This window comes from Cavia porcellus, unplaced genomic scaffold (assembly GCF_034190915.1).
Source record: "Cavia porcellus strain 051 isolate PalLab524CR breed Dunkin Hartley unplaced genomic scaffold, mCavPor4.1 scaffold_3, whole genome shotgun sequence".
Taxonomy (NCBI): Eukaryota; Metazoa; Chordata; class Mammalia; order Rodentia; family Caviidae; genus Cavia; species Cavia porcellus.
Window position 1 is genome coordinate 15,353,368 of NW_026947486.1, and position 21,322 is coordinate 15,374,689.

Genomic DNA, 21,322 nt, shown 5'->3' on the forward strand with positions numbered 1-21,322 from the left:
TGGGTTTTCTGTTTGACAGGAACTTGTGGATTCTCCTGCCTCAGCCTTTCAGAATGCTAGGATTGAAGACATGTGCCACCATGCTCAGCTAGTTCCTTGTTTTAAAGAGGAGAGATTTATTTTGGCATATATACATATTAAATCAAGCAGATAAGATTAACTCTGTGTACTTCAGGTAAGTGAGAGAAGGAGGAGAAACTTTTCTACAGCTCTCCGGAGGCTGAGGCAGAGGATCATTGCAAGTTCAAGGCCAGCCTGGACTACATAGTGAGTTCAAGGACATCCTGGACTATATAGACCTTGTCTCCTGGATAAAAAAGTTCTTTTAACCCTTGTTGAAATTCTTGAGCTGGTCTTCGTGGTACATGTTTATAATCCTAGCACTTGGGAGGCTGAAGCAGGAGGATCACAGTTCTACACCAATTTGGGCTGCATAGTGGGTTCCAGGCCAGCCTAAATGACATAGCAAGACCCTATCTCAAAAAACCAAAAGCAAAACAAACAGGTGGTCTTCCAAAATGGCACCTATCCACCCTAGGGTTCCAGAAATTCCGCCTTAAGGGTAGATCACTTGAGTCATAGCTTTTGACATTTTTCTCATACTAAGGCCTTAGTGCTGGGTAGGACTATTCTGAGAGGGCCTGGCTGGAGCTGGCAGGGACAAGCAGGCAAAATCAACAAGCAACTTGTTAGAATATTTCAGAAGAAGGAAATTTTAGCCAATGGAAAATATGAGGCACCGAAATGATGTAAGGGTCTCACTGTTCTGTTCTTATTCCTACTCAGCAGAGGCAATGGAGAGCCATCCTCATGACATTTTGTCTTCACTTTGTGTCTTAGTTTCCTGTGGCTACCATAACAGACACTACAAACTGAGTAGCTTCCAATAATAGAAATTTATTTTCTCTCAGTTCTTGAGGGTGGTAAGAGGAGGGCCACATTCCCTCTGGAACTGTCTGGAACTCCTTCTCAGCCTTTTCCTAGCCTCTGGTGATCTGTTGGGAATCTTTAGTGCTCCTGGGCTTGTATCTGCTTAGCTTCATTCTCTGCTTTGGTATGGACATGGCTTTCTCACTGTGTGTCTGTTTTTACACGACTGTCTCCTCCACTGTCTCTCCTCCTCGTTCTTCTTTTTCCAGTACTAGGGTTTCAATCTAGAGCTTTCACAATGAATTACATACCCAGTCTTTTTTTAAAAATGTTTTTTAAAACAGAGTCTTGCCTTGTAGTTCAGGTTGGGTTTGAATTCACCGCGATAATCCTGCCTCAGCTTCCTGAGGGCTGAGATTATAGGTGTGCACCATCACCATCATGCTTGGTTTTCCCAACCCTTTTCTTTTCTTTTTTCTTTTTTCTTTTTTTTTTTGAGACAAGGATTCACTAAAATACTCAGAGTTTGGGCTCAAACTTTTGATCCTTTTGCCTCAGCCTCCTAGAATGCTGGAACAACAAGCGTGCGCCATTCTACCCAGCAACAGGTCTATTCATTTGAAGAACTTAAAGTCAAATTAGATTAGAATCTACCCTGCACAGTATAACTTCATCTTCCTTGTCTCAGTTATACGTACATTTGCCACAACCTTATGAGATACTTGGATTTTGGACTTTCAAGATTTCTTTTCAGTGAGTTTTTCGCTGTTGTTGTTTGTTTTTCATTTTGTTTTGTTTTTCCTTAAGCACTGGGGATCAAATCCAGGGCCTTGAGCTTGTTTGCCAAGTGCTGTACCACGAGCTATACCCCATCCTCCAAAGTATCTTTTTGTTTTTGGCCTTGGTGGGTGTGGAAAGACACAATTTAATCTATCATGCTGTCAAAAAACATAAACCTATGCACATAAAATCCCAAAACACATTTTCCTACTTGTGAGGAGAAACCAAACTCAAAAATTATAAAGTGTTGGCCAGGCATGGTGGTGCACCCCTATAATCGCAGCACTCAAGGGACAGAGGCAGGAAGATCGCCAAAACTAAAAAACATTTCAAAAGGCCTGGAGATGTAGCCCAGTGTGAAAGTTCTGGGTTCAACAGAGAGAGAGAGAGAGAGAGAGAGAGAGAGAGAGAGAGAGAGAGAGAGAGAGATTGAGAGAGAGAGAGACAGAGACACAGAGAAAGAGAGAGACAGAGACAGAGAGACAGTGACAGAGACAGAGACACAGAAAGACAGAGGGACAGAGAGGAGTAGATAGCAGATGTTTTACGCTTTGTGGGCTCTGTGCCTGCCCCTGTAGCAGTTCTTTAGCCATGCCATTGCTGCCCCAAAGCAACCATAGACAGTAGGTAAACAAATGGGGAATGTTCCTGAGCGCCAATAAAACTTTATTTACAAAAATAGCAGGTCAGATTTGGTCTCCAGGCTGTAATTTACTGACCTTTAGTCTATATATACTAGAAGATAGCTTGTTATATAGATTAAACTTGTAGTGAGTCTTTTATTACATTCCAAAATCCTTTCATAATGTACTTCCCATGTTTCCACTTCTACACACTTTCTTTTTTCTTTTTGGTAAATTGAACTTAGGATATTGGATTTCTTGTGAAAAAGGCAAACCCACACTGAATGTCATTTCAATTTGAAGGGACCTTGAGCAGTGATTTTGCTTAGTCTCCTAACATGAAATAAACCCATGTCTAAATTGCCTCAGAAAGATGGGAATTTGATGATCCACTAAGAGCTACAAGAAAGATTGATCCAAAATTGCCTTAATAGCCCACACTGTCCTCAAAATAAAATTGTTTTCCCTTATATCTGACCCCAATCTCTTGCTGCTATTTAAGCCCATTTCTTCTCGGTCTACCTTCTGCAAAGAGAGTGAACAGTCGGTTTGTCATTTCTTTCAATATCATCCACCTCTGGGTGACAGTTCACTCATAAAGCAGGCCTAGGATAACCAAAGATCACTTAGCCATAGGTAGCATGTCCACTTGGACAGCTCTTAAAGGCACAAACATTTTCATAGAGGCGGTGATGTTTTAGCACATATAATCCATTATCCTTATGGGTTTTTTTGGTCACGCAGAGGACAGAGCCCAGGGGCTCATGCATGCTAGGCAAATGCTTTTCCACTGAGATGCATCCCAGATCCTATTATTCCTCTTCCAAGGGGAGCTTTTATTCTCTCACTGCAATTGTCGGTGTCGATCCCGGCCGGCAGGAAAAAACACACGACACGAGTAGTCGGCGGATAGCCTCTGGTTTATTTTCTCTCTCCGTACGCCCTGTTCCGGGATCTCGGATCCCGCCTGAGGGAAGCCTCCTCTGGTCCGTTCCCTACGGCTCCTTGTGTGCTTCTCTCAGCAGTCCCTCTTCTTGGTGTGTGTGTTTTCGCCCCAGGGGTGGTGTCAGCATATATATGGACACATCGACCAATCACATCAAAGTAGGCAAGACGAGCTGATTGGCCAGCGTCAGCTGTTGCTGGGCAGACTAGCTTACAGGGCGTGTTGTTTACTAGCTAGGGAGCAGGAAATGGGCGCCATCTTGGCATACTCGATGGGAGGGGTAATCTAGCTCAGGCTTCACTCCTCACCACAGGCCTCATATCACTCGGTCGACGGGAGGGGCAATCTAGCTCAGGCTTCACTCCTCACCACAGGCCTCATATCACTCGGCCAGGCTCCCAACATCTCCCCCTTCTTTATTTATTAAGATAGTGTGGTCTGTGGGTCCATGTGAGGTGTCTGGGAGTGGGCCTATTTCGCAGGCCGAGGCATGAGAGAATGTAGAGGTCTATACCCTGCTGTGTATCACCTTGTCTCGTACATATCCTTGCGCCAGGACCATGCTCAAGGTGAGTGGTTCATTTTTTCGCAGGGCCAGGCTTTTGTGAACCGAACCTGGATGCATATAGACATTCATTCCTGCCTTCCCCTCAACCCTTGAGGCGGATGGCACTGTAGTACCCTTGGTCTCGCATCTCAATGTCATAACTCTTACTCCCTAGAGGACCCTTGGAGTAGAGCCTGTCTTAGGTTGATCAGGAGAACTTCTCCCGTCTTACCCGTCGTTGGCTTGCCCACTCAACTCTTAAAGCTTATATCTTGGGGGAGACACGGAGGGGTCTGCCGAGTGACATTTGAGGAACCGCGTAATCACTAATTACCAACCATAATCCCCGTTCACTACAATCACTAATTACTATTTTCTAATTATCAATGGGAACACGCCTTAAGCGTGGGGTCCTTCTAGTCTAAGTTCGCAGCCGCGACGGGGAAGGAGACGTACGTAATAATACTAGAACATCCGTAAGAATAATGGCGAGGGCAGCCACGTACTGGTTAAAGGAGCCGTGCCTTTCTAGCCTGAGCCCAGAAAACGCTAGGTGTGGAATCCCCTTGACTCTGGGCCAGCAACATCATCAATGTCATATGTGTCTTTTGGGTCGCCCTTATCGACCGCAGGCACCTAAGAGTCACGAGAGTGACAGCCACAAGAGCAAGAATGATCCCATACGCAAGAAGTGACGAAGGTTTGAAGAAAGAGCCTATCTGGCTTAGGACATCATCAAAAAAGGAGGCTGTAAGTATAGGCACCTCTATCTGATCTAGCTGCCGGATAGTCATATCCAGGCGCACGCTAGCGTTCCAAAAGGAAGAATTATAGGTGGTGAGAACATAATCCTGAAATTGCCTGTAAGCCGAACGGTTGACCTGGATGGGGGTAACGCACAACTGGGTGAATGCCCATCTGGCGTCACATAAATTGTTAGCCACCTCCCAGAGTCCCTGGACTTCCTGAGCGATTAGGTCGATCTGCTGCTGTAACGCCATTATGGCGTTGTGCTGGAGGAGGTTGACTTCTTGTTGCTCCCTCAGCGCCAGGGAGGTGGTGTCCATAAGATTGGTAAAGGCCTGAGCCGTCAGCGTAGACTGGGTCAGAGCAACGGCAGCCGTCACAGCCGTCGCAGTCAGAGTCACGAACAGTGCTGTCAGGGCCGCTGTGATCTCAAAATCTCTCTTACGTCTGAGCATGGGTAGTTGGTCCTGCTGATAGACGGGATGAACCCAAACAGATTCGTTAAAGGGAACCCACATCAGTGGGGGTCGAAGAGCCAACATAGCATACGGGAAAGACCCATTTCAGCAGTTCCCTGTAAAGCATGGTTGGTTACTGCACTTAAAGGAGATGTCAGCAGAGAATACCCATAAGTAGGGCGGTTTTACGCATGCAGCCTCAGAATTAAGGGTGACATTGGTGGTTCCATTAGAGGCAGAAGCGTTAATAGCGAGCATGGGTCTTAAGTCCATGCAGGCTCCGGTGGAGAGGCACAACCAATTTTCATTAAGGGGGAAGGGGAAGCTTATTGCCCACTTGTTGTTCACTCTCAGGTAGGACTCCCACCAGGTCAACGCGAATATGTTGTTACTACCGGATGGAGGAGAGAACCGGGACCACCAAGACATGTTTAGATGAGTCACTCCCACGCCGTCGACAGTACAGGGCTGCCATGAAAGTTGTGACAGGTCCACCATCTGTCTTTTTCGGCTTGGGGACACACGGTATGGGCATGTGGGGAAATCGGGACGGGTGTGCATGGCTGCTCGGGGTTTGCAGGTTGAGTTAAAAGTGATGACTCCGCCGCTAAGTGTGCCAGCTTTAAAACATCCAGGCGAATGCAGGGATGGGACAGACAACCTCACCGTCAGGGAGGTATTGTACCATTTTACAAGGAGGGGCAGGAAGCTAACGCAGGATCCCCGGTGACACGAGGGGTTACTATTAGTGGAAAAAATGACCACATCATTGGTGATGGGAAGGTCAAAACGTATGGGTCTGATGGTTAACGGTATATCTGGTATGCAAGGCAATCTGGCGGAGCAGTTTTTTGCATACAACTTTGGGAGAGAGGGGGCTGTGGTGGAGATAGCGGCTAGCGCTGGCGGATGATGTATTGCTGCCCACACCAAGTCTGCTCCTATTTCAGTAGTGGTGGTGAGCATCAAAACCAGAAGGAAGGGGGCTGCCGGAAGGCGGCGTGGCCTAGCCACTCTGGCTGCACCGTACCCTAAAAGAGAGCCAATTACTATCGAGAGCATAATCATTACTGTGTCCCATAAGTCATACGGTATTCCTCGGTCGAGCAGCAATATCCTGGTCGGACCGATCTTGATTAGGCTGTCCGCTGCCGTTGAGTTTTGGAGTGTCTCCTGCATTATGTTTCGTTGGATTCGCCACGCGCGTCAGCCGTTCTGGGACCCACAATGGTTCTCGTCCTGGTTCCTGTGGGAAAACACAAACCGCACCTCGGTTCCAGCTAACTACTGGATCCGGGCCCATCCATTGTCCCGTCAGGACATCTTTCCATTTCACCCATCCCCTATTGCCAGGAGATGGATTACAATGTTCCATGGCCGGGGAGTGATTGTTGTTATTCAGGTTCAGAAAATTGTATGTGAACAGTGCCATGGAGAGCCGTGCCTTTGGGGGCAGGCCCTGACTTATTCCCCCTTTTTGTTTTTGTAGAATTTTTTTAAGGCTCCTATGAGCCCTTTTAATAATTTTTTGACCTTGGGGATTGTATGGGATGCCATGTTTTAACTGTACCCCCATTTTTTCACAGAACTCATTAAAGGCTCTGCTTGTATAAGCTGGTCCATTATCAGTTTTTAATATTTTTGGTTTGTCCCATGCGGCCCAAGCTGTCAGGCAGTGATTGATTACATGAGACACCTTTTTGCCAGTTTTAGCAGTCGCAAATATAATATGAGAGCAGGTGTCCGTAGAGACATGAACATATTTAAGAGATCCGAATTCTATCATATGTGTGACATCCATTTGCCAAGTGTCGCCAGGAATCAATCCCCTGGGGTTAACTCCCGTTGATACGACGGGTGTGTATGTGGCGCAAGAGCCGCATAACCGTACGATGTCCCGCGCGTCAGCCCTGGAAATGTGGTACTGGTTGGCTAACGTCCTGGCGTTGACATGAAATCTGTCATGAAACAGACGGGCTTGTTCTATTGAAGATAACATATTGAGTATCCACAACGGGCGAGTGGCCACGTCAGCTGTCGCATTGCCCTGTATCATGGGCCCTGGCAGGCGCGTATGTGCTCTTATGTGAGTGATGTATATCTTGTTGTATCTATTTATCAGCAGAGTCTGGATAGACAAAAACAAATTAGTTACTTTGGAAGTTGGCTTAATCGGGCCCGCAGTCTCAAGGACCTGCATGGCATTAACAACGTATTTTGAATCAGAAACAATATTAAGGGCCCCTGGGAACTTCTCGAGGACGGTTTGTACAATTTGTAACTCTACCACCTGTGGTTGATCTGGTTCAAATTGTATGCTGATCGGAGGCATACCTGAGACCACATAGGCCCCTATCCCGGTTTTTGACCCGTCCGTATAGATCGTTGTTGCAGGAGTAAGTGGTGTGGACGCGGTGATTTTTGGAAATATCACCGGATGTTGAGTAACAAACTGTAGTATGGGGTCCCTGGGGAACTGGTTGTCTATCTCCCCAAGAAAAACACATCTCAGGATGGCCCACGTATCTATACAAGCAGTCAGGATTTTTATTTGAGAAGCGGTATAAGGTACCCGGATAGCATGGGGTGCAGAGCCAAAATGTTGGATAGCCCTGCCATGTGCCTCCAAGGCCAGGGAAGCGACCGTTTCCGGATAATGTTTGATAATCTTGGCAGGTGAGACCTTAGGGTGCACCCACAAAAGTGGTCCCTTTTGCCAAATCACTGCCGTAGGTTGAGAAACGGTCTGCAACAAGCAGACCTCAAAAGGCTGTTCTGAGTCAATTCTCCGCAATGCAGCTGTACTTAGGGCTTCCTCTATCTTTCTCAGAGCAACTCTGGCTTCCGGGGTGAACTCCCTGGGGGAGGCAATATCCGGGTCTCCTTTCAGGAGGTCGAACAGGGGCTTTAAGTCCGAGTTAGGGATGTGTAAATAAGGTCTGATCCAGTTTATATCTCCCAGTAGCTTTTGCATGTCATTCAAGGTCCTTAGGCTATCTGTTCTGATGGTTACCTTTTGTGGAGAAATCGATGTGGGGGAGACTTTGGTGCCCAGGTAGGTCACTATGTCTCCTCCCTGAATCTTGTCAGGGGCAATATGTAAATTTGCCTTTCTCAGGGCCCTGACCAATTGGCCAAGCATATCCTCCAACTCAGTCACATCTTTTGCACTGATTAGCAAATCATCCATGTAATGAATACATCTAATTTTGGGGAAGGCTTCACGCAAGGGGGCCAGTAGAAAATCAAGATACATCTGACACATGGTGGGACTGTTGGCCATACCCTGGGGTAATGTAACCCACTCGTACCTCTGATCAGGACTCTCTTGGTTAATGGTGGGTAGGGTAAAGGCGAATCTGTGGGTGTCCTCTGGATGCAGGGGGATTGAGAAAAAACAGTCTCTAAGATCTATGGCATAGACTGACCAGGACCGAGGGATGGCTGAGAGGGCTGGTAGTCCCCTCTGGATCGCCCCCAGGGGCTGCATCTGTGAGTTGACAGCCCTCAGATCATGGAGCAGCCTCCACTTGCCTGATTTCTTCCTGATAACAAAGACAGGGGTATTCCAAGGGGAGGTTGACGGCTTTACGTGTCCCGCCTGAAACTGGGTTTTGACTATCTCAGTTAATGCTAAAAGCTTCTCCTTGGGTAAGGGCCACTGAGGCACCCAAACTGGATTTTGAGATTTCCAGGTAATCTTAATTGGAGCGGGCAGGAGAAGTTTCTCAGTGACCCCTAGGAAAAACCCAACCCGTGTCTACCTTCCCTTTTTTCTACAGGTACGGGGGATGTCCGGCCCTGCAGGGCTGCGCCCAGGCCCTTGCCGGGGACATATCCCTGATTTTTGAGTATCCCTTTGGCTTGGGGAGAGCAGGTGGATGTAAGAGTGACATCCATCTGGGTGAGAACGTCTCTTCCCCACAAGGATACTGGCAGCTGCAAAACAAAAGGTTGAAAATGTCCTCGGTGACCTTCCTCATCACCCCAAGGCAGGGTCACGGCACTAACCTGGGGGGCAGCCACTATCCCCAATCCTTGGAGCGTGTTGTCAGCTGTGTTGGTAGGCCAACTAGGAGGCCAGTCTTTCTTGGAGACGATGGAACGGTCTGCCCCTGTATCTAGGAGTCCTGTTATCTTTTTTCCGTTAATCCTGAGCGATAGCATGGGCCTTTTATCAAGAGTCATATGAAGTCCTTCAAAAATTTCCTTAGAGGAGCCAGGTCCCTGACCCCCTCTAACCCGTTGACCGGACCGGGGTCTCTCATGGAGACTGGGGAACAGTAAAAGTTGTGCTATCTTATCCCCTTCATTAATTACTATGGTCCCTATATGAGATTGTACCATGATTTTGATGTTTTCTAAATAATCTGGGTCTACAACTCCAGGGATCACGGTAAGGCCCCGGAGGGCTGTGGAGGACTGTCCAATCACTAAACCAACTAGCTTGTCGGGTAGTGGTCCTTTGGAGGTGGTTTCAACCACCTGAACGCCCATATCGGGTGTTAATAGGAGTCTGGAGGCGACACAGAGGTCCACGCCTGCTGGCCCGGGGGTGGCCCCTGTGGGGGGGTGCCATCTTGTGTTGTCCTGTCTAGGGAGTGGGGGCCCGTCCGTAAGGAGGGCCCCCTCTGGCCGTTTTTTGGCTCCGTAGTCTCCCTGCCACTAATACGGTTCCCCTGGGCATCAAAAATAGATCTGCAATCTTTTGCTTTGTGAGAACCTTTACCGCACCTTTCGCAGGTTCCCGTTCGTCTGTCTGATTCCTGTCTCTTGGATATAAACTCCCCCTGTCCGGTCTTGGGGCAGTTTTTCCTTATATGGCTGGGATCCCCACACTGGAAACATCCCCTGGGCTTACCAGGGTGATTGGTCTTCTGAGGCCCTGTCTGTTGTAAGGCGGCGGCTAAAAGGGCAGCCACGCCTGAGTTGGATAATGGCCCCCCTATTTCTCTACAAATTTTAATCCAAGCCTCTATGCTTTTACCTTTATGGGGTGCTATGGCTGCCCTGCAGTCCTTGGTGCACTGTTCGAAGATTAACTGTTTAATAAGAGGAGCAGCAGCACTCGGATCTGAAAAGAGTCTGTCAGCTGCCTCCTGCATTCTGGCCACAAAATCCACAAAAGGTTCTGTGTTGCCCTGAACAATTTTAGAGAGGCATTGTGAGGCCACCCCTGTGTTGTTTACCTGCTTCCAGGCGCGGATGCCTATGTTATGTATCTGTTCATACACATTTGGAGGGAATCTAGTTTGATCTTGAGCGTACTGACCCTTACCCATAAGCATATCCTCATTTTGCCCCCTATGGCCCCTAGCCGCATTTTTTTCAGCCTGTTCGGCGGCAAACTCAGTATACCAGGCGCGCCAATCCAGAAAAGCCCCGGGGGCCAGGCAGGCTTTAGCCAGTTGGGTCCAATCACTGGGCGTCAGAAAGCCACCGGCAGACAAATTCTCCAACATAGTTATAGTGTAAGGAGCAGTAGGGCCAAATGTGGCAACCGCATTTTTAAGCTCCTTAATTTGCTTGATCTCCAGTGGTTCCCAGTAATTGGGTCCTTGGCCTTGCGCCAGGAGCACCGGATAAAGCCCACATTGTTCATACTCATTCGCCCCTTGAGGAATCTGTTCCATTTTAAATGTCCATCTACGAAAATACCTTCCCTGGGACCTTGGCATTTTTTCACAGGGTGGTGCCTCCCCATGAGATGTCTGTCCCTCCCTATCACAAAATTGTATCTCTTTGTAACATGGCCGACCAGTCTTTGGGGCACAAGATGGCGGGTCGCCAGGCAGACAAGATGGTGGCCCTACATGTGACAACGGTCCAGGCCACTCCCTCCATGGGGGGGGTGACGGAGGAAGGCCCCAGGCCGCCATCTCACCACAGGAACCGGTGTTTGGGACCTCCCAGGGTGGCGCGGAAGGCTCTACGGCTTTCCGTTGGGGAGTGCTCAGGAGTTTCCTTCCCTTCTCTAGGTCTGTCTGCATCTTGACTAGGTCTCTACGTAAAGCTGCAAAGGGATTAGGGGGGTCACTTGCCTCATTGTCCTCGCCTTCCGAGGTATCTGAGCCCGAGGAATCCGAGGCAGGGGGTACCTCTCTCTTGCCTCGCTCTCGCGAGCGCCTCCGCACGCTCCCTGCGACGGACCCCTCTCGGGAGGACTCCGAACGGGCCCCTTCAAAAGCTCGGCGGGCCTGAGAGAGCCCATCTGCGCTATCCTTAGCCCCATTCCTCTCCCCTTTGAGGCATGAATGAATCATCTCCCAGAGCGGCCGAACCGAAAGTGGGAGTCGGCGCTCCTCTTCTGCTCTTTCTAAATCCTTACCTAATTTCTCCCAGCAAGGTAGGGACAAGTGCCCCGTCGGCAGGAACCAGGGTGCCGCCTCATCTACTTGTTGGAGAAACTCCGTAAGTGTCTTGGAGCTCATTGATATACCTGAAATCTTGAGCAGGTCTTTCACCGCTCTTACCAGTGACTTGGAACTCTTAGTGGGTAAGTTGCCCATGCCTGTCACTGAGGAGTCCGTTCTCACCGTGTGAGGCTAACCTGCCACATACACGTGAGCTTGAGGGGAGTCTAAAAAGCCCTGTAGGTGCGCGCCACCCAGAGCCCAGGTTTATCCCCTACTCACCTGTCCTGCAGAGCAATACTGGAGCGTCGTCCGCCTCGTCTCGGGGGTGATCAGTTCCCCGTACGGGCCACCAAATGTCGGTGTCGATCCCGGCCGGCAGGAAAAAACACACGACACGAGTAGTCGGCGGATAGCCTCTGGTTTATTTTCTCTCTCCGTACGCCCTGTTCCGGGATCTCGGATCCCGCCTGAGGGAAGCCTCCTCTGGTCCGTTCCCTACGGCTCCTTGTGTGCTTCTCTCAGCAGTCCCTCTTCTTGGTGTGTGTGTTTTCGCCCCAGGGGTGGTGTCAGCATATATATGGACACATCGACCAATCACATCAAAGTAGGCAAGACGAGCTGATTGGCCAGCGTCAGCTGTTGCTGGGCAGACTAGCTTACAGGGCGTGTTGTTTACTAGCTAGGGAGCAGGAAATGGGCGCCATCTTGGCATACTCGATGGGAGGGGTAATCTAGCTCAGGCTTCACTCCTCACCACAGGCCTCATATCACTCGGTCGACGGGAGGGGCAATCTAGCTCAGGCTTCACTCCTCACCACAGGCCTCATATCACTCGGCCAGGCTCCCAACATCTCCCCCTTCTTTATTTATTAAGATAGTGTGGTCTGTGGGTCCATGTGAGGTGTCTGGGAGTGGGCCTATTTCGCAGGCCGAGGCATGAGAGAATGTAGAGGTCTATACCCTGCTGTGTATCACCTTGTCTCGTACATATCCTTGCGCCAGGACCATGCTCAAGGTGAGTGGTTCATTTTTTCGCAGGGCCAGGCTTTTGTGAACCGAACCTGGATGCATATAGACATTCATTCCTGCCTTCCCCTCAACCCTTGAGGCGGATGGCACTGTAGTACCCTTGGTCTCGCATCTCAATGTCATAACTCTTACTCCCTAGAGGACCCTTGGAGTAGAGCCTGTCTTAGGTTGATCAGGAGAACTTCTCCCGTCTTACCCGTCGTTGGCTTGCCCACTCAACTCTTAAAGCTTATATCTTGGGGGAGACACGGAGGGGTCTGCCGAGTGACATTTGAGGAACCGCGTAATCACTAATTACCAACCATAATCCCCGTTCACTACAATCACTAATTACTATTTTCTAATTATCAATGGGAACACGCCTTAAGCGTGGGGTCCTTCTAGTCTAAGTTCGCAGCCGCGACGGGGAAGGAGACGTACGTAATAATACTAGAACATCCGTAAGAATAATGGCGAGGGCAGCCACGTACTGGTTAAAGGAGCCGTGCCTTTCTAGCCTGAGCCCAGAAAACGCTAGGTGTGGAATCCCCTTGACTCTGGGCCAGCAACATCATCAATGTCATATGTGTCTTTTGGGTCGCCCTTATCGACCGCAGGCACCTAAGAGTCACGAGAGTGACAGCCACAAGAGCAAGAATGATCCCATACGCAAGAAGTGACGAAGGTTTGAAGAAAGAGCCTATCTGGCTTAGGACATCATCAAAAAAGGAGGCTGTAAGTATAGGCACCTCTATCTGATCTAGCTGCCGGATAGTCATATCCAGGCGCACGCTAGCGTTCCAAAAGGAAGAATTATAGGTGGTGAGAACATAATCCTGAAATTGCCTGTAAGCCGAACGGTTGACCTGGATGGGGGTAACGCACAACTGGGTGAATGCCCATCTGGCGTCACATAAATTGTTAGCCACCTCCCAGAGTCCCTGGACTTCCTGAGCGATTAGGTCGATCTGCTGCTGTAACGCCATTATGGCGTTGTGCTGGAGGAGGTTGACTTCTTGTTGCTCCCTCAGCGCCAGGGAGGTGGTGTCCGTAAGATTGGTAAAGGCCTGAGCCGTCAGCGTAGACTGGGTCAGAGCAACGGCAGCCGTCACAGCCGTCGCAGTCAGAGTCACGAACAGTGCTGTCAGGGCCGCTGTGATCTCAAAATCTCTCTTACGTCTGAGCATGGGTAGTTGGTCCTGCTGATAGACGGGATGAACCCAAACAGATTCGTTAAAGGGAACCCACATCAGTGGGGGTCGAAGAGCCAACATAGCATACGGGAAAGACCCATTTCAGCAGTTCCCTGTAAAGCATGGTTGGTTACTGCACTTAAAGGAGATGTCAGCAGAGAATACCCATAAGTAGGGCGGTTTTACGCATGCAGCCTCAGAATTAAGGGTGACATTGGTGGTTCCATTAGAGGCAGAAGCGTTAATAGCGAGCATGGGTCTTAAGTCCATGCAGGCTCCGGTGGAGAGGCACAACCAATTTTCATTAAGGGGGAAGGGGAAGCTTATTGCCCACTTGTTGTTCACTCTCAGGTAGGACTCCCACCAGGTCAACGCGAATATGTTGTTACTACCGGATGGAGGAGAGAACCGGGACCACCAAGACATGTTTAGATGAGTCACTCCCACGCCGTCGACAGTACAGGGCTGCCATGAAAGTTGTGACAGGTCCACCATCTGTCTTTTTCGGCTTGGGGACACACGGTATGGGCATGTGGGGAAATCGGGACGGGTGTGCATGGCTGCTCGGGGTTTGCAGGTTGAGTTAAAAGTGATGACTCCGCCGCTAAGTGTGCCAGCTTTAAAACATCCAGGCGAATGCAGGGATGGGACAGACAACCTCACCGTCAGGGAGGTATTGTACCATTTTACAAGGAGGGGCAGGAAGCTAACGCAGGATCCCCGGTGACACGAGGGGTTACTATTAGTGGAAAAAATGACCACATCATTGGTGATGGGAAGGTCAAAACGTATGGGTCTGATGGTTAACGGTATATCTGGTATGCAAGGCAATCTGGCGGAGCAGTTTTTTGCATACAACTTTGGGAGAGAGGGGGCTGTGGTGGAGATAGCGGCTAGCGCTGGCGGATGATGTATTGCTGCCCACACCAAGTCTGCTCCTATTTCAGTAGTGGTGGTGAGCATCAAAACCAGAAGGAAGGGGGCTGCCGGAAGGCGGCGTGGCCTAGCCACTCTGGCTGCACCGTACCCTAAAAGAGAGCCAATTACTATCGAGAGCATAATCATTACTGTGTCCCATAAGTCATACGGTATTCCTCGGTCGAGCAGCAATATCCTGGTCGGACCGATCTTGATTAGGCTGTCCGCTGCCGTTGAGTTTTGGAGTGTCTCCTGCATTATGTTTCGTTGGATTCGCCACGCGCGTCAGCCGTTCTGGGACCCACAATGGTTCTCGTCCTGGTTCCTGTGGGAAAACACAAACCGCACCTCGGTTCCAGCTAACTACTGGATCCGGGCCCATCCATTGTCCCGTCAGGACATCTTTCCATTTCACCCATCCCCTATTGCCAGGAGATGGATTACAATGTTCCATGGCCGGGGAGTGATTGTTGTTATTCAGGTTCAGAAAATTGTATGTGAACAGTGCCATGGAGAGCCGTGCCTTTGGGGGCAGGCCCTGACTTATTCCCCCTTTTTGTTTTTGTAGAATTTTTTTAAGGCTCCTATGAGCCCTTTTAATAATTTTTTGACCTTGGGGATTGTATGGGATGCCATGTTTTAACTGTACCCCCATTTTTTCACAGAACTCATTAAAGGCTCTGCTTGTATAAGCTGGTCCATTATCAGTTTTTAATATTTTTGGTTTGTCCCATGCGGCCCAAGCTGTCAGGCAGTGATTGATTACATGAGACACCTTTTTGCCAGTTTTAGCAGTCGCAAATATAATATGAGAGCAGGTGTCCGTAGAGACATGAACATATTTAAGAGATCCGAATTCTATCATATGTGTGACATCCATTTGCCAAGTGTCGCCAGGAATCAATCCCCTGGGGTTAACTCCCGTTGATACGACGGGTGTGTATGTGGCGCAAGAGCCGCATAACCGTACGATGTCCCGCGCGTCAGCCCTGGAAATGTGGTACTGGTTGGCTAACGTCCTGGCGTTGACATGAAATCTGTCATGAAACAGACGGGCTTGTTCTATTGAAGATAACATATTGAGTATCCACAACGGGCGAGTGGCCACGTCAGCTGTCGCATTGCCCTGTATCATGGGCCCTGGCAGGCGCGTATGTGCTCTTATGTGAGTGATGTATATCTTGTTGTATCTATTTATCAGCAGAGTCTGGATAGACAAAAACAAATTAGTTACTTTGGAAGTTGGCTTAATCGGGCCCGCAGTCTCAAGGACCTGCATGGCATTAACAACGTATTTTGAATCAGAAACAATATTAAGGGCCCCTGGGAACTTCTCGAGGACGGTTTGTACAATTTGTAACTCTACCACCTGTGGTTGATCTGGTTCAAATTGTATGCTGATCGGAGGCATACCTGAGACCACATAGGCCCCTATCCCGGTTTTTGACCCGTCCGTATAGATCGTTGTTGCAGGAGTAAGTGGTGTGGACGCGGTGATTTTTGGAAATATCACCGGATGTTGAGTAACAAACTGTAGTATGGGGTCCCTGGGGAACTGGTTGTCTATCTCCCCAAGAAAAACACATCTCAGGATGGCCCACGTATCTATACAAGCAGTCAGGATTTTTATTTGAGAAGCGGTATAAGGTACCCGGATAGCATGGGGTGCAGAGCCAAAATGTTGGATAGCCCTGCCATGTGCCTCCAAGGCCAGGGAAGCGACCGTTTCCGGATAATGTTTGATAATCTTGGCAGGTGAGACCTTAGGGTGCACCCACAAAAGTGGTCCCTTTTGCCAAATCACTGCCGTAGGTTGAGAAACGGTCTGCAACAAGCAGACCTCAAAAGGCTGTTCTGAGTCAATTCTCCGCAATGCAGCTGTACTTAGGGCTTCCTCTATCTTTCTCAGAGCAACTCTGGCTTCCGGGGTGAACTCCCTGGGGGAGGCAATATCCGGGTCTCCTTTCAGGAGGTCGAACAGGGGCTTTAAGTCCGAGTTAGGGATGTGTAAATAAGGTCTGATCCAGTTTATATCTCCCAGTAGCTTTTGCATGTCATTCAAGGTCCTTAGGCTATCTGTTCTGATGGTTACCTTTTGTGGAGAAATCGATGTGGGGGAGACTTTGGTGCCCAGGTAGGTCACTATGTCTCCTCCCTGAATCTTGTCAGGGGCAATATGTAAATTTGCCTTTCTCAGGGCCCTGACCAATTGGCCAAGCATATCCTCCAACTCAGTCACATCTTTTGCACTGATTAGCAAATCATCCATGTAATGAATACATCTAATTTTGGGGAAGGCTTCACGCAAGGGGGCCAGTAGAAAATCAAGATACATCTGACACATGGTGGGACTGTTGGCCATACCCTGGGGTAATGTAACCCACTCGTACCTCTGATCAGGACTCTCTTGGTTAATGGTGGGTAGGGTAAAGGCGAATCTGTGGGTGTCCTCTGGATGCAGGGGGATTGAGAAAAAACAGTCTCTAAGATCTATGGCATAGACTGACCAGGACCGAGGGATGGCTGAGAGGGCTGGTAGTCCCCTCTGGATCGCCCCCAGGGGCTGCATCTGTGAGTTGACAGCCCTCAGATCATGGAGCAGCCTCCACTTGCCTGATTTCTTCCTGATAACAAAGACAGGGGTATTCCAAGGGGAGGTTGACGGCTTTACGTGTCCCGCCTGAAACTGGGTTTTGACTATCTCAGTTAATGCTAAAAGCTTCTCCTTGGGTAAGGGCCACTGAGGCACCCAAACTGGATTTTGAGATTTCCAGGTAATCTTAATTGGAGCGGGCAGGAGAAGTTTCTCAGTGACCCCTAGGAAAAACCCAACCCGTGTCTACCTTCCCTTTTTTCTACAGGTACGGGGGATGTCCGGCCCTGCAGGGCTGCGCCCAGGCCCTTGCCGGGGACATATCCCTGATTTTTGAGTATCCCTTTGGCTTGGGGAGAGCAGGTGGATGTAAGAGTGACATCCATCTGGGTGAGAACGTCTCTTCCCCACAAGGATACTGGCAGCTGCAAAACAAAAGGTTGAAAATGTCCTCGGTGACCTTCCTCATCACCCCAAGGCAGGGTCACGGCACTAACCTGGGGGGCAGCCACTATCCCCAATCCTTGGAGCGTGTTGTCAGCTGTGTTGGTAGGCCAACTAGGAGGCCAGTCTTTCTTGGAGACGATGGAACGGTCTGCCCCTGTATCTAGGAGTCCTGTTATCTTTTTTCCGTTAATCCTGAGCGATAGCATGGGCCTTTTATCAAGAGTCATATGAAGTCCTTCAAAAATTTCCTTAGAGGAGCCAGGTCCCTGACCCCCTCTAACCCGTTGACCGGACCGGGGTCTCTCATGGAGACTGGGGAACAGTAAAAGTTGTGCTATCTTATCCCCTTCATTAATTACTATGGTCCCTATATGAGATTGTACCATGATTTTGATGTTTTCTAAATAATCTGGGTCTACAACTCCAGGGATCACGGTAAGGCCCCGGAGGGCTGTGGAGGACTGTCCAATCACTAAACCAACTAGCTTGTCGGGTAGTGGTCCTTTGGAGGTGGTTTCAACCACCTGAACGCCCATATCGGGTGTTAATAGGAGTCTGGAGGCGACACAGAGGTCCACGCCTGCTGGCCCGGGGGTGGCCCCTGTGGGGGGGTGCCATCTTGTGTTGTCCTGTCTAGGGAGTGGGGGCCCGTCCGTAAGGAGGGCCCCCTCTGGCCGTTTTTTGGCTCCGTAGTCTCCCTGCCACTAATACGGTTCCCCTGGGCATCAAAAATAGATCTGCAATCTTTTGCTTTGTGAGAACCTTTACCGCACCTTTCGCAGGTTCCCGTTCGTCTGTCTGATTCCTGTCTCTTGGATATAAACTCCCCCTGTCCGGTCTTGGGGCAGTTTTTCCTTATATGGCTGGGATCCCCACACTGGAAACATCCCCTGGGCTTACCAGGGTGATTGGTCTTCTGAGGCCCTGTCTGTTGTAAGGCGGCGGCTAAAAGGGCAGCCACGCCTGAGTTGGATAATGGCCCCCCTATTTCTCTACAAATTTTAATCCAAGCCTCTATGCTTTTACCTTTATGGGGTGCTATGGCTGCCCTGCAGTCCTTGGTGCACTGTTCGAAGATTAACTGTTTAATAAGAGGAGCAGCAGCACTCGGATCTGAAAAGAGTCTGTCAGCTGCCTCCTGCATTCTGGCCACAAAATCCACAAAAGGTTCTGTGTTGCCCTGAACAATTTTAGAGAGGCATTGTGAGGCCACCCCTGTGTTGTTTACCTGCTTCCAGGCGCGGATGCCTATGTTATGTATCTGTTCATACACATTTGGAGGGAATCTAGTTTGATCTTGAGCGTACTGACCCTTACCCATAAGCATATCCTCATTTTGCCCCCTATGGCCCCTAGCCGCATTTTTTTCAGCCTGTTCGGCGGCAAACTCAGTATACCAGGCGCGCCAATCCAGAAAAGCCCCGGGGGCCAGGCAGGCTTTAGCCAGTTGGGTCCAATCACTGGGCGTCAGAAAGCCACCGGCAGACAAATTCTCCAACATAGTTATAGTGTAAGGAGCAGTAGGGCCAAATGTGGCAACCGCATTTTTAAGCTCCTTAATTTGCTTGATCTCCAGTGGTTCCCAGTAATTGGGTCCTTGGCCTTGCGCCAGGAGCACCGGATAAAGCCCACATTGTTCATACTCATTCGCCCCTTGAGGAATCTGTTCCATTTTAAATGTCCATCTACGAAAATACCTTCCCTGGGACCTTGGCATTTTTTCACAGGGTGGTGCCTCCCCATGAGATGTCTGTCCCTCCCTATCACAAAATTGTATCTCTTTGTAACATGGCCGACCAGTCTTTGGGGCACAAGATGGCGGGTCGCCAGGCAGACAAGATGGTGGCCCTACATGTGACAACGGTCCAGGCCACTCCCTCCATGGGGGGGGTGACGGAGGAAGGCCCCAGGCCGCCATCTCACCACAGGAACCGGTGTTTGGGACCTCCCAGGGTGGCGCGGAAGGCTCTACGGCTTTCCGTTGGGGAGTGCTCAGGAGTTTCCTTCCCTTCTCTAGGTCTGTCTGCATCTTGACTAGGTCTCTACGTAAAGCTGCAAAGGGATTAGGGGGGTCACTTGCCTCATTGTCCTCGCCTTCCGAGGTATCTGAGCCCGAGGAATCCGAGGCAGGGGGTACCTCTCTCTTGCCTCGCTCTCGCGAGCGCCTCCGCACGCTCCCTGCGACGGACCCCTCTCGGGAGGACTCCGAACGGGCCCCTTCAAAAGCTCGGCGGGCCTGAGAGAGCCCATCTGCGCTATCCTTAGCCCCATTCCTCTCCCCTTTGAGGCATGAATGAATCATCTCCCAGAGCGGCCGAACCGAAAGTGGGAGTCGGCGCTCCTCTTCTGCTCTTTCTAAATCCTTACCTAATTTCTCCCAGCAAGGTAGGGACAAGTGCCCCGTCGGCAGGAACCAGGGTGCCGCCTCATCTACTTGTTGGAGAAACTCCGTAAGTGTCTTGGAGCTCATTGATATACCTGAAATCTTGAGCAGGTCTTTCACCGCTCTTACCAGTGACTTGGAACTCTTAGTGGGTAAGTTGCCCATGCCTGTCACTGAGGAGTCCGTTCTCACCGTGTGAGGCTAACCTGCCACATACACGTGAGCTTGAGGGGAGTCTAAAAAGCCCTGTAGGTGCGCGCCACCCAGAGCCCAGGTTTATCCCCTACTCACCTGTCCTGCAGAGCAATACTGGAGCGTCGTCCGCCTCGTCTCGGGGGTGATCAGTTCCCCGTACGGGCCACCAAATGTCGGTGTCGATCCCGGCCGGCAGGAAAAAACACACGACACGAGTAGTCGGCGGATAGCCTCTGGTTTATTTTCTCTCTCCGTACGCCCTGTTCCGGGATCTCGGATCCCGCCTGAGGGAAGCCTCCTCTGGTCCGTTCCCTACGGCTCCTTGTGTGCTTCTCTCAGCAGTCCCTCTTCTTGGTGTGTGTGTTTTCGCCCCAGGGGTGGTGTCAGCATATATATGGACACATCGACCAATCACATCAAAGTAGGCAAGACGAGCTGATTGGCCAGCGTCAGCTGTTGCTGGGCAGACTAGCTTACAGGGCGTGTTGTTTACTAGCTAGGGAGCAGGAAATGGGCGCCATCTTGGCATACTCGATGGGAGGGGTAATCTAGCTCAGGCTTCACTCCTCACCACAGGCCTCATATCACTCGGTCGACGGGAGGGGCAATCTAGCTCAGGCTTCACTCCTCACCACAGGCCTCATATCACTCGGCCAGGCTCCCAACATGCAATAATTCAAGCAAGTACAATATTAAAGAAATGGCCCGGGCATAGTGGTGCTTGCCTATAATCCCAGCACTCAGGAGGATGAGGCAGGTTGATCACTGCAAGTCCAAGGCCATCCTGGACTACATAGTGAATTCAAGACCAGCCTGAACTACATAGTGAGACCCTGTCTCAAAAAAAAAAAAAAAAGGAATAAAAAGAGACAAAATTAAATGGCCACTGTACTCACTAAAATATGGTTCTTTCTTTTTTTTTTTTAAACTCTCTAGATATATTCATTCCAGGTTTTGGGTTTGGGCCAATGCTGAGAACCACACACACACACACACACACAAAAAAAAAAAAAAAAAACAGTGAAAAGATACTGTAAGAATGCATCCACTGGTTAGTTCTGGAAATACTCTCAGGCCAGAAGCGAGGGCCTGCCAAGCTGACTCAAGTTCCTACATCTGCCAGTGCACTGCCTGCACCACAGAACTGTCCCTCAGGTCTAGATCATGCCCATACCATCCAAGGTAAAACAGAGACCCACAGTGATAAAGTGGAAAAATTATGCCAAAGAGTCATCACTACCACCTTATCCTGAAATCT

General features: G+C 49.8%; 1 protein-coding gene across 3 annotated transcripts; it reads right to left on the reverse strand.

Moving 5' to 3' along the window:
• Positions 1-3,175: 3,175 nt before the first annotated feature.
• Positions 3,176-20,726, reverse strand: LOC111756701 (uncharacterized). Of its 3 annotated transcripts, XR_010046519.1 has the most exons (3): positions 20,161-20,726; positions 11,607-14,771; positions 3,176-6,217 (listed from the first exon to the last, which is right to left on the reverse strand). XR_010046519.1 is itself a non-coding variant. In XM_063245752.1 (2 exons), exon 2 carries the CDS (start codon positions 5,053-5,055, stop codon positions 4,276-4,278), a length of 780 nt encoding a protein of 259 aa, XP_063101822.1. In that variant the 5' UTR covers positions 5,056-6,217; positions 11,607-15,474; the 3' UTR covers positions 3,176-4,275. The 3 variants fall into 3 exon arrangements, 2 of the variants coding, with proteins under 2 accessions (XP_063101822.1, XP_063101821.1); XM_063245752.1 differs by lacking the exon at positions 20,161-20,726 and having other exon boundaries at positions 11,607-15,474; XM_063245751.1 differs by lacking the exon at positions 20,161-20,726 and having other exon boundaries at positions 11,607-15,471.
• Positions 20,727-21,322: the final 596 nt, after the last annotated feature.